At 41.5% G+C, this 13,970-nt stretch overlaps 1 protein-coding gene across 4 annotated transcripts in view; it reads right to left on the bottom strand.

Annotated features, from left to right (window-relative positions):
- Positions 1-13,970, bottom strand: part of TBC1D23 (TBC1 domain family member 23) — a 45,975-nt gene that overhangs the window by 16,416 nt on the left and 15,589 nt on the right. For all 4 annotated transcript variants that reach the window (XM_018568328.1, XM_018568330.1, XM_018568329.1 and 1 more), the window contains exons 5-12: positions 8,681-8,804; positions 7,257-7,381; positions 7,132-7,178; positions 4,799-4,902; positions 3,542-3,658; positions 2,135-2,227; positions 1,547-1,717; positions 910-952 (exon numbers count right to left, since the gene is read on the bottom strand). In XM_018568328.1, coding sequence (XP_018423830.1) covers positions 910-952; positions 1,547-1,717; positions 2,135-2,227; positions 3,542-3,658; positions 4,799-4,902; positions 7,132-7,178; positions 7,257-7,381; positions 8,681-8,804 — 824 coding nt within the window. The remainder of the gene's footprint in view (positions 1-909; positions 953-1,546; positions 1,718-2,134; positions 2,228-3,541; positions 3,659-4,798; positions 4,903-7,131; positions 7,179-7,256; positions 7,382-8,680; positions 8,805-13,970) is intronic.

Here is a 13,970-nt window from a genome sequence, read left to right as displayed (position 1 = left end):
ACTCCCCCCCCCTGCAGTCTTTCTTGAATCCTGCTACTGTATAGCATGATTTTTTCCTTATTAGTTTTGGGGAAGGGCTAGAACTAAAGTCCGGTTTCAATTGCTGGAAATAGAAAAAAAGGCAAGGGGCCTGGATCTCTCAAAACAGTAGTTTTGAGAGATCCAGTTCCGGTAGTCAGGTCTTAAGCAGAGTAGAAGGAATGATTACCCCTAGGCAGCTCCCCTAGAGTGGTGGTCAAAGGTCAGATCCTTGGTCAAGTAAGGGCTGGGTGTCCAAGGAGGAAAGAGCAAATGGGGAACAAAGTCCAGGTTTTATGCAAACTCATATCATATAAAAAGGCAACGTGTTGTTTCAGGGGTCATAATAATTACCTCCAGTTTTATTAGTCCAGTACACACTCTAACAGTAGAAAGTCCTGATAAAAGGCGGGGGGGGGGTCTTGGAAACCTCTGAAACACATTGACGTCTTAATAGAACTTTATCTGGACTTTTCTGCTTTTGGTGCTTTCCTCCTTGCACACTTATTCCCTACTCAAGCGTTCGATTACGGTCTGTGTCTATACTGGTGACAGTCACCGTATGTCTCCAGAACAAAAAGGGAGGGGCAATAACCCAATGAGGACACCTGTCCTGGTGACAATTGTCTAAAAAAGGGAATTTCGCCAAAAGCGAAAATAAAGTGACAGGTTTTTAACTTAAAAAATAAATAAACGTTTTTTGCTATGCATATACAGTCAGAATACATTGTACATTTAATTACATCTTAAATGGTGCATGTTAGAAATGATAAAAGCAGAATATTGTACAGTAAATTATAATCTCAGTATAACAGGGCAAGATACAGTCTGTGCTACAGTATTTGTTTATCTTTGGGAGGGGTTGTGGGACTGGGAGAAATGGAAACTCACCCATAAAGCCTCCTTTGGCTATACTAACATATTCCTTGTTTTTCTGCAAAGAAAACATATATCACAACATTAACATCAATGAAAATTAGAGAAAAAGGAAAAAAAAACCATAAAATGTTCAACTAAGGAGATTTGTTTTTCACTCTTCAGATTGATAACGTAGGGTGTTCCAAACTCCACACTTGCTAGGTTTCTTCCATAAAGTGAAATTATAAAATAATATCCCTTCCACCCCCTTTACCCTTCTGAAAAATATCATAAATGCAGGAAATGGCTTCTTAAGTGGTCAGTGGTGGACGTGCTACCTGCAGGCAGTCCACCAGCTACTTGCGCATGTGAAGGGTCTGGGGGGGGTTATATGTTATATTTGATGGCTGTTCCATATCATGAGAGAAACCTACCAATATGGAATGTTGAATAACACAAATCCACAGTAAGTTAGAAAGGGGAAGAAAAAGGGTTGAGCAAGGAGTAACATTTTACTCTGGGGCCCTCCTGACTTGTAGGGCAATTCAACTCCTTTTGTAGTTTCTGGGTAGAGTGAAAATATACAGCATGACTATCATTGTATATGAACCCCAACATATGATGCGGTACCCTATCTCCAGATTGTCCCAAGAAGGTGAAGAACTCCTACCTGTAAGAAGTGAGCAAGCACCATATTCATATACATGTCCTCCTCTTCCCTTCCACTGCCCATAAAGCACAGGTGTTCTCCTGCAGCTACTGAGCCAGACTCGAGGGATTGCTTCTGAGCTTCCAGAAGAGACTTCACTGACAGGGCAAACTCTCCGGGGTTTTGCAACATCTGCAAAAAAAACAGCAGCTGTCAGATACCCAGGACCGCATCAACATATCTGTATTGTCATCTATAAAGAAGAAAACAAAATGAATATTCTTTTGAGGCCTGTGTACACATACTTTTGTTTGCATCAAAACTGCTTTTTCTCCATACAAGCCAATAAGAATGCAAAAGCAGTTTGAATCAGCTTGGTCTAGCTTAGAAAGGAGGTCAGCTACAAACAAATTTACCTGTGAACAAACTCAAGCATCTCAAATGCAAGATGACTGCACCTAAAACATGCATGCTGTACATAAGACCAAAAAGCTGAACTCCAGTATTTAAAAAAAAAAAACAAAAAAAAAAAACTGATGGCAATCAGCACATATATAGATCTTTTTCACAATACAAACATTAGAAATGACAATTGGTGTTATGACTTACCAGATCTGAGTCCAAGTGAAATGCAGTAGACAGGTGACCAGAATTGTACTGTTCTGCTGGTCGGCAATCCACCACAAAGAACCGTACTCCATCCTAAATGAACCAAGTAATTCAAATCATTACAAAACAAAATAATTCTGACTCTAAGCAGTCATACAGCAACACAAAGCCTTACTCCACGCCACAGCAGTGTGACCCTCAATCCGTTGATGTGCAATAGTGATGTGCATGGGCTTAGCGAAGGAGCTCGCCCAAGCCCACACAAAACTGACCGACTCAAGTACTCCCCACTTAATGTATTATCTCCTTCACTTGCATGTTTTCTCTTTCAGGATATGTAGAAATGGGTGCATACTAGGGGTGCAGAGATACCAAGTACCGTACTTGAAACAAGCACAGATACGTTTCCAGCTACTAGACTAGAGAAAAACTGAAAGGTTAGGAGGCAGCTGTCGTTCTTCAAGAGCATTGGCTACAGGGCTCCTGGGATTTGTTGTATATATGTATTAGGGATTCACCAATGCCATTTTTTTCCAGACCAAAACTTTCTCACAGATACCAATTACGGATACATTGAGTGCCTGTTTCGCTTTCTTCTTTTGCCAGGCAGGGCTCTGATCCCGACATTGGAAGTCACCTACTACCCAAATGACTGGGTCAAGGAAGTTGATGTAATTATGCGCATGGGGGAAGTTACGGGCCTGTTATTGGATACATGCCCTCTGTTTGTTGCTACATGGGGTGCTTGGATTGATTCATCTGGCTCTACCAGTTTCCAATGGCTATCTGTCCCTGACCTTGGATTGGATTTGAGATTTTCTATTTAAATCTAGACTGGGGCCTGGTAGGACCCCCACCCCCTCTTCCTTCCCCCTTTTCGTTGCTATTTTTTCTTCCAATTCTTTACCTTCATGGATTGTTTTTCTTGCTTTTTCAGACTTGTCCATGTCTCCTGGATGTGTGTTGAGTGTTGCCGTCGCAGGACTGAGGGCATTACACTTCATTTTCCACTACACTGCTGCGACAAATACTGGTATCTCCTCCAAACTCTTGTGTCCTATACGACCCTAAATATTACATCCGGTGCTTTATGGGGTTTGGATTTTTTTTTTTTTTGCATCAGATTAATGTACTTGAGTTGTAGCAATTACACTGTGCACCACCGCTTTCTCTATACCTTCAGGGATTGTTGCCTTTTTTGGAAAGTGATTATCTCTGTATGTGTTTTCACATATTTAATATAATAATTTTATGCTTAAAAAAAGATCATAGACTCTACAGAATTTTTTTTAAGTCCAAAACTAGCACCATGCAAATTCATATAATAATAGCTGCATGAGTTACCCTTGCATTGATAAGGGAAAGGGCACCAGTGATAGCTACCATATAACACCAGCACGTACTAACCTCTTGCTGATTTGCTTGAAGAATTTCTGATACAGAAACAGCCAGGCAAAGAGCCTGGCTAAGATCAGTGTCATCTTTCAGAGCGATCAGGCTTCTCCCAAACAGGCTCTGGTTATCCTAGAACGGAAAAACATCCAACTATGTAGAAATAAATGCATTAACATAGTAAGGCCTACTTCTCACAGACTACAGCTTGCAAACATAAGCCTGGAGAGCAATGTGAAATGCTTTGTAAATAGTTGCAGTATACAAGCTTCAATCGGCTTTCATGAAGTTCTTAAAAGCTCCAATCAGCTATGCTCTGGGAATGCTGGAGGTCCTTTAGCAGGCTCTGGTAGCAGACCTTCAGTTATTTTCAAGCAGCATTAAACTTTCTTAAAGCCAGCTGAAGGCTGCTAACAACTTGTTTAAAGTTGAAAGCAAGAAAGCTCCCAAAGATCCGCACTTCAACACTCCCAGACAGATGCTTGAAGCTTTGTAAATGACTGCTGTAAACAAATCCAGGATTTTTATTATGAGGGTAAAAATCTTATTTTGCATGGCACCCTCTTATGGCTGAGGGGATACGTTTCTCACCTTGATTAAAATGAGAACTATGGGGTTAGGGCTTTTCCCCATAGTTCTCCTTAGGGTAACGGGAGGACACAAACTAGCGTCCTCCCGTCACCCTAAGCTCAGTATACCGCGAGCTACAGCTCAAGGTATACGGAGACGCCTCAGCTGAAGCGCATCCCGACAATTATGTCTGGATCTGTCCAGCTGCGTAAGTGACACCTGGCTCTGCCTATCTAGAGGCAGAGCAAGGTGTAGCCGCCCCCTCCCCCGTCCGTCAGCGCTGGAGGATCGGAGCGGGGAGAAGAGAATCCAGCCCCTCCACTGTCAGGCCAGAGAGCCGTGACAGGATCGAGAGGTGAGCGAACGCCCGTATGCGTTCGCTCACTTCCCGATCTACTGAGCCGACATGTGACAGTTTCATTGTCACAGGTCGGCTAGAACTAGGAGGTGAGTGAAAAGCACTCACCTCATAGTTCTCCTTTAACTAACTTGATAACTTGCATGCAGCACTCAGTGGCATAGATATAAACAAGTTGCCCACACCCCTTCCAGTGTACAGTGTTAGGGACTGTTTGAAGGAGAATAAAGTACTCTGCATTGGAGTCAGCAGAGTCAAGAGGGATGGCAAGAAAAAGACTGTCCTGGAAGGCATTGAGAAAACCTTCCTTTATACAAGAAAAAGTAATTTACAGGCTTACTTACCTTACGGAAAGACACAGGAGTTTTATTGTGGTAATGCTGAGCTAAACTAAATAGGTCCTCCATGTCTCCAACCTCTAGATTTGTTGGAGGACTTGCCAGAAATTCTAGAACAAAAACAGAAATGTCTGACTTTAAACCTATCCACACCACTTTTCAAACACATTATGAACATGCCCCAAGAACATTTAAAATTGTCTCTTTAATATGCATACAGACAAATAAGCGAGACCTTTAAAGCATTTTATAAAGAGGTCATATTCATAAGCTTGAGTTTTAAAAACATCCAGGCAAACATTAAAATCCTGTTTTATAACATTGCTGCCTCCGTTGTCCTAATGTGTGCCATTTTACTTACCAAGATGTAATAGTATTAAGATGCCCTTTCACCTCCTTCACAGCTATTTATAATGCTGATCCCAATGAATAATGAGCAAGCAATTTCATCTATGTGTGTGATGTTTACAGCATTGATGGCCACAATGAATGATGGGCCAGACTCCCTTTGTTGGGGCTGGAAGCAACTCACCAGAAACCTCTGACAGATCTGCCCCCAGCCTGACTGAAAGGGTAGCGAGTTTGCTATTCCTGTACTCATTCTCTCTTCCTATTCTGGTGTGGCCTGGAGTATTCTAAATCTCAAGGTGCCAAAACAACCACCAACACCATCAAATTAGTAGCACAATGCTATACAGAACTCAAGTTGCGGCAGTGATGTCTAGGAAACTACATAGCAGTGTTACTGTCCTACAGTAATCTGCCTCCTGTTCAGCATCATATAAACTGCAACATGGATATGAAGCAGCATGTGACCACAAACTTGCCACTTTTCTATGGTATTACAATGTGATTGTGATAAAATGTAGCATTTTGGAAGTTGGGATGTGGTCTGGAATGGGATTTCTATTAACTGGAGATCTCTAAATCACTCTGGGGTTTACTTATCAAAGTGAGTCAGGGTCCATTCACACCATTTGTAATGGAGCTGTGCTTGTCGTTGTTTCAAGCGCAGCCCCAAAGCAAGACAAGGCAATTTTGTTCTGTCACGGATGGTGCCCATGCACACCACCGTGTTGTGGAAGGAAAAAAAGTAAGGCATGCCTTACTTGTTTTCAATGCAACGGGATTATCCCTTTCATCCCTGCCCCATTGTAGTATGTCAGAAGTAAAATAACTTAACATATTATCCTGCAAATGGAGCCCGAGAGATATAAAAAACCAGTAGGCGATTCAAATGCCCAGCAACCAAAGTTGGTCCAAGCGCTGACTTTAAGTTGGGGTTTGCATATTAGGGCTCCATGGGTTCTTTTAGGGCTTCCAGAGAACTACATGAGGCTATGTGAGGGTACCTGGGTCACCTTCTTATAAACACTTTACTGCGATGGGAGCCGGCTACAAGTTTGCATTATTTCTCATTTTCCAAACCATCAAGTCCTGCCCGAGGAATATATGATTTTTACATGACAGCTGGAATTGAGATAGTCAGAGCATACAGAAATGCTGAAGGAAAAAAAGCTACAGAAAAGAACTGTAAATGCGAAACCACGACCAACACCAGGTGACAAGTATTTTACCCTCCAGAAAGATGCCCGTTACACTTAACCCAGATCAAAACTGGGCTGAAAAATAGAATTTAAAAAAATTAGCATTCTAATGATAAGTGTTTTGGACAAACTTGTTATTACACAGAGCGATTTTTCAGATCACTGTGCGAGGGGCAAATTCTTTGCTCGTCTGTAGAAGTGAAATCTGTGCTGACAGAAATATGGAAACTGCCATAACCGATCTCTCCTTCTCAAAATGTTACTTTTCAGGTTGTCATGCTGATCCTTTTCTTTGTAAGGTAACTAACCTGGAAGGAATGTAGATTTAAGAATTTCTCACTATACTGTGATTTGTTGGCTGCAGAGTTGTAATATCGAAATATAAAGGCCTTTTTAAACAAAATATCTAAAATGTAAGACATTTTGTTAAAAGTTATTTTTCAGTATGCTGTGTGAATAGGAACACATAACAAACCTAGAGAGGGGTTTTCCTATATTTGACTGCAAAAGTGGAAATACACTTTAATACAGAAAAAATCCAAATCCATTATAATCATCATCCAAGGAACCCACACCAGTATCCACCGCCCCACCATACCCTTTTCACACCATGTTTACTATTAAATCCCCATGTGTGCTTTAAAAACATTGTGTCCCCTTTAATTCTCCATTGTGGTGTCACATGCAGCTGAGACACTGTCAAACGAATGTGCGGTCATATTATCACCATTAGAAAGACAAGCTTTGGGTAATATTTATTATGCAAAAATACTTTTGTGGTCAGGCCCTTACTGATGAGCTCTTCTTTACTTTCCATTCCTTCTGCCAGAACAACATCTCTGCAAAGACATAAAAGCCCATTAGTGAAATGCAGACACAAATCTTCCACACATCAGATCTTCAGCCTGTGTACCCACTTTACATTGACGAGCATTATCAGCATCAAGAAGTACATCAAGAATGGATCCGCCTGCTGTAAATAACTATCCCAAATTGCTTGAGTGACGTCCACTGAGCAGGGATGCGCAAATAGGCTCCCAAACTGAAAAACACAAAGCCGGGAGAGGAAACATTCTGAGTCGGTTTGATCTGGAAGAGTTTACAGTCAATATTCTACACAGTGTCAACTAGCCTGCGGCTGTTGGAGAACGAAACTTTGCTTGCAGCTGATTGGCTAGAAGCACCGTTCAGCCGACAATTTTCGAACATGTCGCTTCGACAAAGTTAATGTAATTATCCACTTTTGTTGAGATGGGGCCACCCCCCAATGGCTGGAATTCAATCCATGTGTATGGAGCTTTAGTTAACTAAGCATTATGCACTCTAAACAACTTTTTTTCGCAAAACACCATTTTCCGCCTTTATTTTTCATCTTTTTGTAACACAGTGTTGCTGATCTTCACTGGCCTTTTTCAGCCACTTCCTGACTACATGCTCTGCCTTCAGGGTTGGCTGCACATCATTACTGTGGTCTAGGTTACGGATAGTGGCAATGGTGGGCCATGCCTGCGTAAGGTGCGTTAGCAAGGCTGCTTGTAGGGGAGCATGTAACAGGGTGACAATGCCAAACACCAAGTGTGAATAAATTAGACACCATGGAGTTGATTTACTAAAATCAGCAGAGGTTGTTAACTTAGCAAAGTCAAAGTTAGTAAATAAGGCGAAGATTTCACTATAAATGTTCAGTTCTTTGCCAATAAATATCCTGTTATTTGTGGTTTTATGTTTTGGATTTCTTCTACTCACATAATGGGGTATTCAAAGTAAACATAGTTCACTTTATGATGCGACAGCTTCTACTCCTGTAGCAAATCATCCTCCATGTGTAGATACGGACATATTTTAGGACCCCGAAATACATTGAGGGGAATTTATCAAACCTGAAGCAGAGAAAATCTGAAACAGCTGCGCATGGCAACCAATCAGCTTCTCTCTTTCATTTTCAAATCTTAACTGAGCAAACTGAAGAGGGAAGCTGATTGGGTTGCCATGTACATCAGCTCCAGTTTTTGTCTGCTCCAGATTTGATACATTCCCCCCATTGAGTTTGATTTACTAAAGAAGTTGAGAATTTTGCCCTTGCCCTAACGACATTTAAGCTGGGTACACACAGAGAGATTCCCGACAGATTCCAAACGCGAATACCAGCATGGATGAAGGAATTAAATTGTGTGAACATTCACTTTAAATTCATGCAATCATGTAAACACAATATTTTGAGAAAAGACTGTAAACTCCTTGAATAAATTAGCACCATTGCGATTATGATACACATTAGAACCAAAAATTCTTCTAAAATATATTGCTAGAACAAAAAAAACCATAAACAAAAAAAAGTTACCCAGTTAAGCGCATAAAGGTCAGGGGTGATTTTCTTTGTGTCTAGGAAAGAACAGAGTTCTGGCTCATGGTATTGAAGAAGCAGACGAAATAAGTGAAATGGTTTTCCTTTCTTGCAACAATCCCTAAAGCCAAAAAAAAAAAAGTTCTTCACATATTATATTAACGCAGCACAGTAGTTCTTATTGAAGTAGGAACACATTATATATATATATATTTTTTACACATACATACATATACATTTATTAATTAAACACGAAAAGGTCAGGTGAAAAAAAGAAAACAAACAACATTGGAGTGATATAGCGGATATAAAAATCTACCCATCCCTATAAAAATGTCAGGTTTTGAAACTTAGAAAATCAGACAAAGATAAATGACGTCAGAATGTTTTGCCACCTATAGTCTGTGCAATTCAATTAAAAACAAATTGGAATCTTTAAAGTGGGAAAAATAAACTCACAATAGTGCGGTTGCATAAATATGAACAACTAATACTTTGTTAAAACACCTTTTGATTTTATGGCAGCATTTAGTCTTTTGAAGGAGGAGTGTATCAGCATGGCACATCTTACACTGGGAATCCTTGCTCACTATTCCTTACAAAATTGCTCCAAATCCGTCAGATTGTGAGGACATCTCCTGTGCACAGCCCTATTGAGGTCACTCCACAGATTTTTCCATTGGATTCAGGCCTGGGCTCTGGCTAGGCCATTCCAAAACTTTGATCTTCTGGGGAAGCCATTCTTTTTTACTTGGAGGTATGCTTTAGGTTGTCGTTATACTGAAAGGTGAAATTTCTCTTCCCTCTTTTTAGCAAAGGCCTGAAGTTTTTTGTGCCAAAATTGGCTGATATTTGGAACTGTTCATAGGTCTCTCCACCTTGACTAAAGCCCCAGTTCCAGCTGAAGAACAACAATACCCAAATCATAATGCTGCCACCACCACTCTTCACTGTGGGTATGGTGTTCGTGGGTGTTATGGTGGGGGGGTGTAATGTTGTTGAGCAGTGTGTTATTGTGCTTTAAGCTGCCCATACACCTTACAACCATCACACGACTTTCATTATGCAATGGTTGTAAGGTGTATGGGCAGCTTAAAGCACAATTTGTACCCCAATTCACTTACATGGGGGAGCATATAATACAGGCCAGGGGATGCCTCATCAACATTATCATCCATGCAGTGACAACAGAGTTTACAAACAGCATAACACTCCCATTGCTTTATGGGTGCAAAAGACACCCCCAAGTTTGGATTGTTTCAGCTATACTAAGAATAGGAGGACATGCACAGGAGCCGAGATTCTAAATTCATGTTTAGGGCTGACACATGAGAACATTATACAAGCTTGTTCCCACAGAAGGAGTTGAAGTCTTTCTAAAATTATTTTGACCTAATACTACATGGCAGTTTAAGATAGACAGATTAGACAGAAAAAGTACGGAGTTCTTCAAGAGCTTGAGAAGTCCTTTGCCTGCAATACTGCATTGGAGTGACTCAGCTGTAAGAAGTAAAATGGATCCGATGAAGATTTGTGGGCATGGGAAAGGCTCGCAGAGCAGTATTGTATCACTGTACTCCGTCAGTCAGAGCAAAGGTCAGCCACTGTGATGAAATCTAAACACAAAATACCATATAGCAGCAAAGCAAGAAAGAGTCTAAGTTCTGCCGTTGTTGAAAGTGGAAAGTCTTAAGGTGCCCACACACCTTGCAATAATCATACGATAATCGCAGGAAATTCTGCGATCGTCCGATTATCGTAAGGTGTGTGGAAGCCGTGCGACCTCTACTACTGTACGGTCGCACGACTTTTATCTTAGGAACATGTTCGAAAACCCACCGAGAATCGTACGATTGTTGGCGGGTGTGTAGTATGTTCGTAAGATAAAAGCCGCACGGGCCGGTGTGCGCAAGCTCACACTGCCCGTTCGGCATTGCGGTCATCGGAAGCCCGCCCCTCAGTGGGGCGGGCTAACGATCATCGCAAGTACGATCTGCCCGTCCAAGATGGGCAGACCGTACGTTTTTTTTAATTACCTTACAGCCATCGCAAGACAAAAGTCTTGCGATGGTTGTAAGGTGTGTGCCCAGCCTTAGAAATAGTATAGGCACATCAATTAGTTTATTATAAAAGCCGAAAGGAACTTTGTAATTACTCCACTGTCATTTTTCTGATTAGAAAATGACAAGATCATCCAATACGTTTCTACAAGAAATAGAATGACTTTTCTTCCATAATGTTATTTATGAACTTTATTGCAAAAGTGAATATTAAACTCCTCGTTTCATTCAAAAGAGAAGGTTTCAGTGTAAAAACATTTCTGTAATATAGAGAAGATATTGGGCTCCATAGCAGACTGCCAGAAGCATCCAGAACAATGACAACTGTCTACTATACAGTAGTTATGTGTGGTCTACATGTGAGCAAGACTTCATACATGTTCCCATCCAGTGACGTGAGGTACCTTCCGTGCTGGGTGAGGCATTCCCCCCTGTCCGCCGACACCCCGCCTCCAGCCCGATGAAGCCCTGCCCCCAATCCGGTCACAAAGCTATGTGTGGAGGAGGGAGGAGACTCCCTGTCCCTCACTTGCTCGTCACTGGTGAGGCATCGAGATCAATGTCCTTAGTGTTTGTTTTTTTTATTGGAAAGCTTGGACCAATGGCGTTTTGCCATTGGTTCAAACCATCCACAGATCTCAAGCCTCTAACAGTAAGTAGAGGCTGTTGCAGCTCTTGCCTCACTAGGTTAGGTTACACAAGCAGTGGGGAAGCCCACTGCTGTGTAACTTAGCTGTCAAAAGCCGGATGCAGTGCCGCCTGTAATTAACAGGCAGCACTCCGTCCATGACAGGTCACACAGTGGGGAGGCATTCCCTGCTACGTAACCTGTTACAAGCCACTCTGAATGGAGAAAAAGCTGTCAGCTTTAGACATGAAGCTGCCAGCCTTTTCCTCCATAACACTAGGAGAGGCTCTGACTCACCCTGACCACACGTCCCTGTTCCTATCTAATGCCATATTATAACATACACTTAAAGCCACATTGGAAAAGTGCAGGCTTTATTTTGTTATTCCTGGGATGGGCAATGTTATATACAGTAGGATTCAGATGTCCCCTGCTTGTATTTATGAGCAAGAGGCAATTTAGTAACACTAGCAATTTTTACTTTCCTAGATGCCCTGACTAATTGGGATCTTTACTGCTTAACAGAACTATACAATCTTTATTCTATTTTTGTTCACTTATTTTCAACTAGGGGAACTAAGCCTGCCTTCTGACAGTTTGCTCGATTTAATATACCTATAATTGTACCCAGACCGTGCTTCCCATTCTAGGAAAATAGGTCATTCGCATTACTTTAGCCAGAAATCTAATGAGCTACTTTCCCCTGGAGGAGAGAAAACTTCTCTTTTTGTAAAACGTTGTAGAACATCAGAAAGAACGAAGATGGTGACTCAGAATACAGATTACATTATAGATTGCATGTATGGATTCAACGTAGCTAGATGCTACGTTGAACCTGACCTACCTTAACAGTAGAGAGGGCAGAAGCTTAGAAGTACCCATGTAAAGCTGGAACAAATCAGAACAGATTCCTCTATCCACACTAAACAGCGTGGATGGAGGAATCTCCCACTGTGGACATTGGATTTTAAAAGCCCTCAACAGTGCCCGCTTCTAAATGGATGTAGGCGCTGTTCAGTCGACAATTTTCCGCCAGGCTCCTGTGTGGAGCGGGTGCCGAAAGATAGGACCACCACCAACTGAATGAATTTAGGCCTTTTCATTAAAATGACACTAAACTCAGGAGTTAAATCTTAAAATACATTCAAGTACCTTCACTATTAACAACAATGTATCTTATGTGTGTATCACTCAGCTGTAGATGCTCAAATCATCTCTGAATTTATGCTGACACTGTCCTTCCTTCTGGAGGGTGGCTACTTTTGTTCCCCATGGTCCCTGTGTGTGTTGTAAAGTAGCCACCACTCAAATGGTAACTATTCTGTAAAAGTACTATTACAGGACTTTAACCTCCCTGGCGGTCTGATTATTTCATTTTTTGTTTCTATTCTATTTTTTACTTTTAAATTTCCCTCCAGTTCTGCCCCCCTGCGACGCGAACGCTTGCAAGGGACGGAACCCGGAAGACGGATGCCGGCATCGGCCTGAGGACACAGCGTGGATCGTGGACAAGGTAAGTAACGCACTGTGTAATCTCTAGTGTGGCTCGGGGTTACCGCTTTTGGTAATGAAAATTAACCCCAGGCCACACTCGGGAATACCACCAGGGAGGTTAATACAAATTAATAAACTAAACATGAAAGATTGTACTCCCATCATGTGAGTGAGCTTGGAGCGGTGGCTACTTTACAACACACACAGGGACAATGGGGAACAAAAGTAGCCACCCTCCAGAAGGAAGGACAGTGTCGGCACCATTTAAGGATCTACAGCCTAGTGATACACAAATAAGAAGCATTTTTTGTTAATAGTTAATATACTTGAATGCATTTTTAAGGTTGAACCCCTGAGTTTAGTGTCACTTTCATAATTGGACGAAATTTGCTCCATGTATACCCAGCTTTAGTCTTCAAATCAAACCCTGCGTTTCCCTTAGATTGGTGGTCCAGGCTGTGCAAGAAGTCTTGACTTCTCTCCAAGTCTACATTAAGCCCCACTAAGCCCCTAAGGCCAGTTTGAGACCTGTTCACTGCATTGGGGTGTGTTAGTGTGTGGTATTTCACATGTTAATATGTCTTTCAGCCAACTCATTTTGGAGTGCTGAACATGGATCAAGCAGTGCTGAAGACTGCAAAACAACTTGTTTAACCCCTTCATGACTGAGGCCCTTTTTTTCAATTTTTGCACCCATGTTATATTCCACATTTTAGGCCTGAAAATGACGTAAAACCCCCCAACATTATATATTTTCTGAATGCCAAGACCCTATAGAATAAAATGGTGGTAGTTGAAAATTTTTATGTTGCGCAATATTAGCGCAACTCCTTATTAAACCCCAAAATTTAGTGACAAATTTAATTAAATGCCCCAAAACACAACAAATTACCCATTTTTTAAATGAAATATAAAAGATGAGGTTACAACGAGTAAAACGATACCCAACATGCCCAGTTTACAGATTGTGTGTGACCGTGAAACGGCGAAAAACTGCAGTACCCCAAAAAGTCAATAAAAGACACTTTAAAAGCCCCCACAGGTCATCAATTTAGAAATACCCCAAAATACTGGCCCTAGGATTATTGCTCTCACTCCGGCGTGC

Source organism: Nanorana parkeri, unplaced genomic scaffold, assembly GCF_000935625.1.
Source record: "Nanorana parkeri isolate BGI_ZX_2015 unplaced genomic scaffold, ASM93562v1 scaffold1171, whole genome shotgun sequence".
Lineage (NCBI taxonomy): Eukaryota > Metazoa > Chordata > Amphibia > Anura > Dicroglossidae > Nanorana > Nanorana parkeri.
This window is presented reverse-complemented; position numbering and strand designations above follow the sequence as displayed.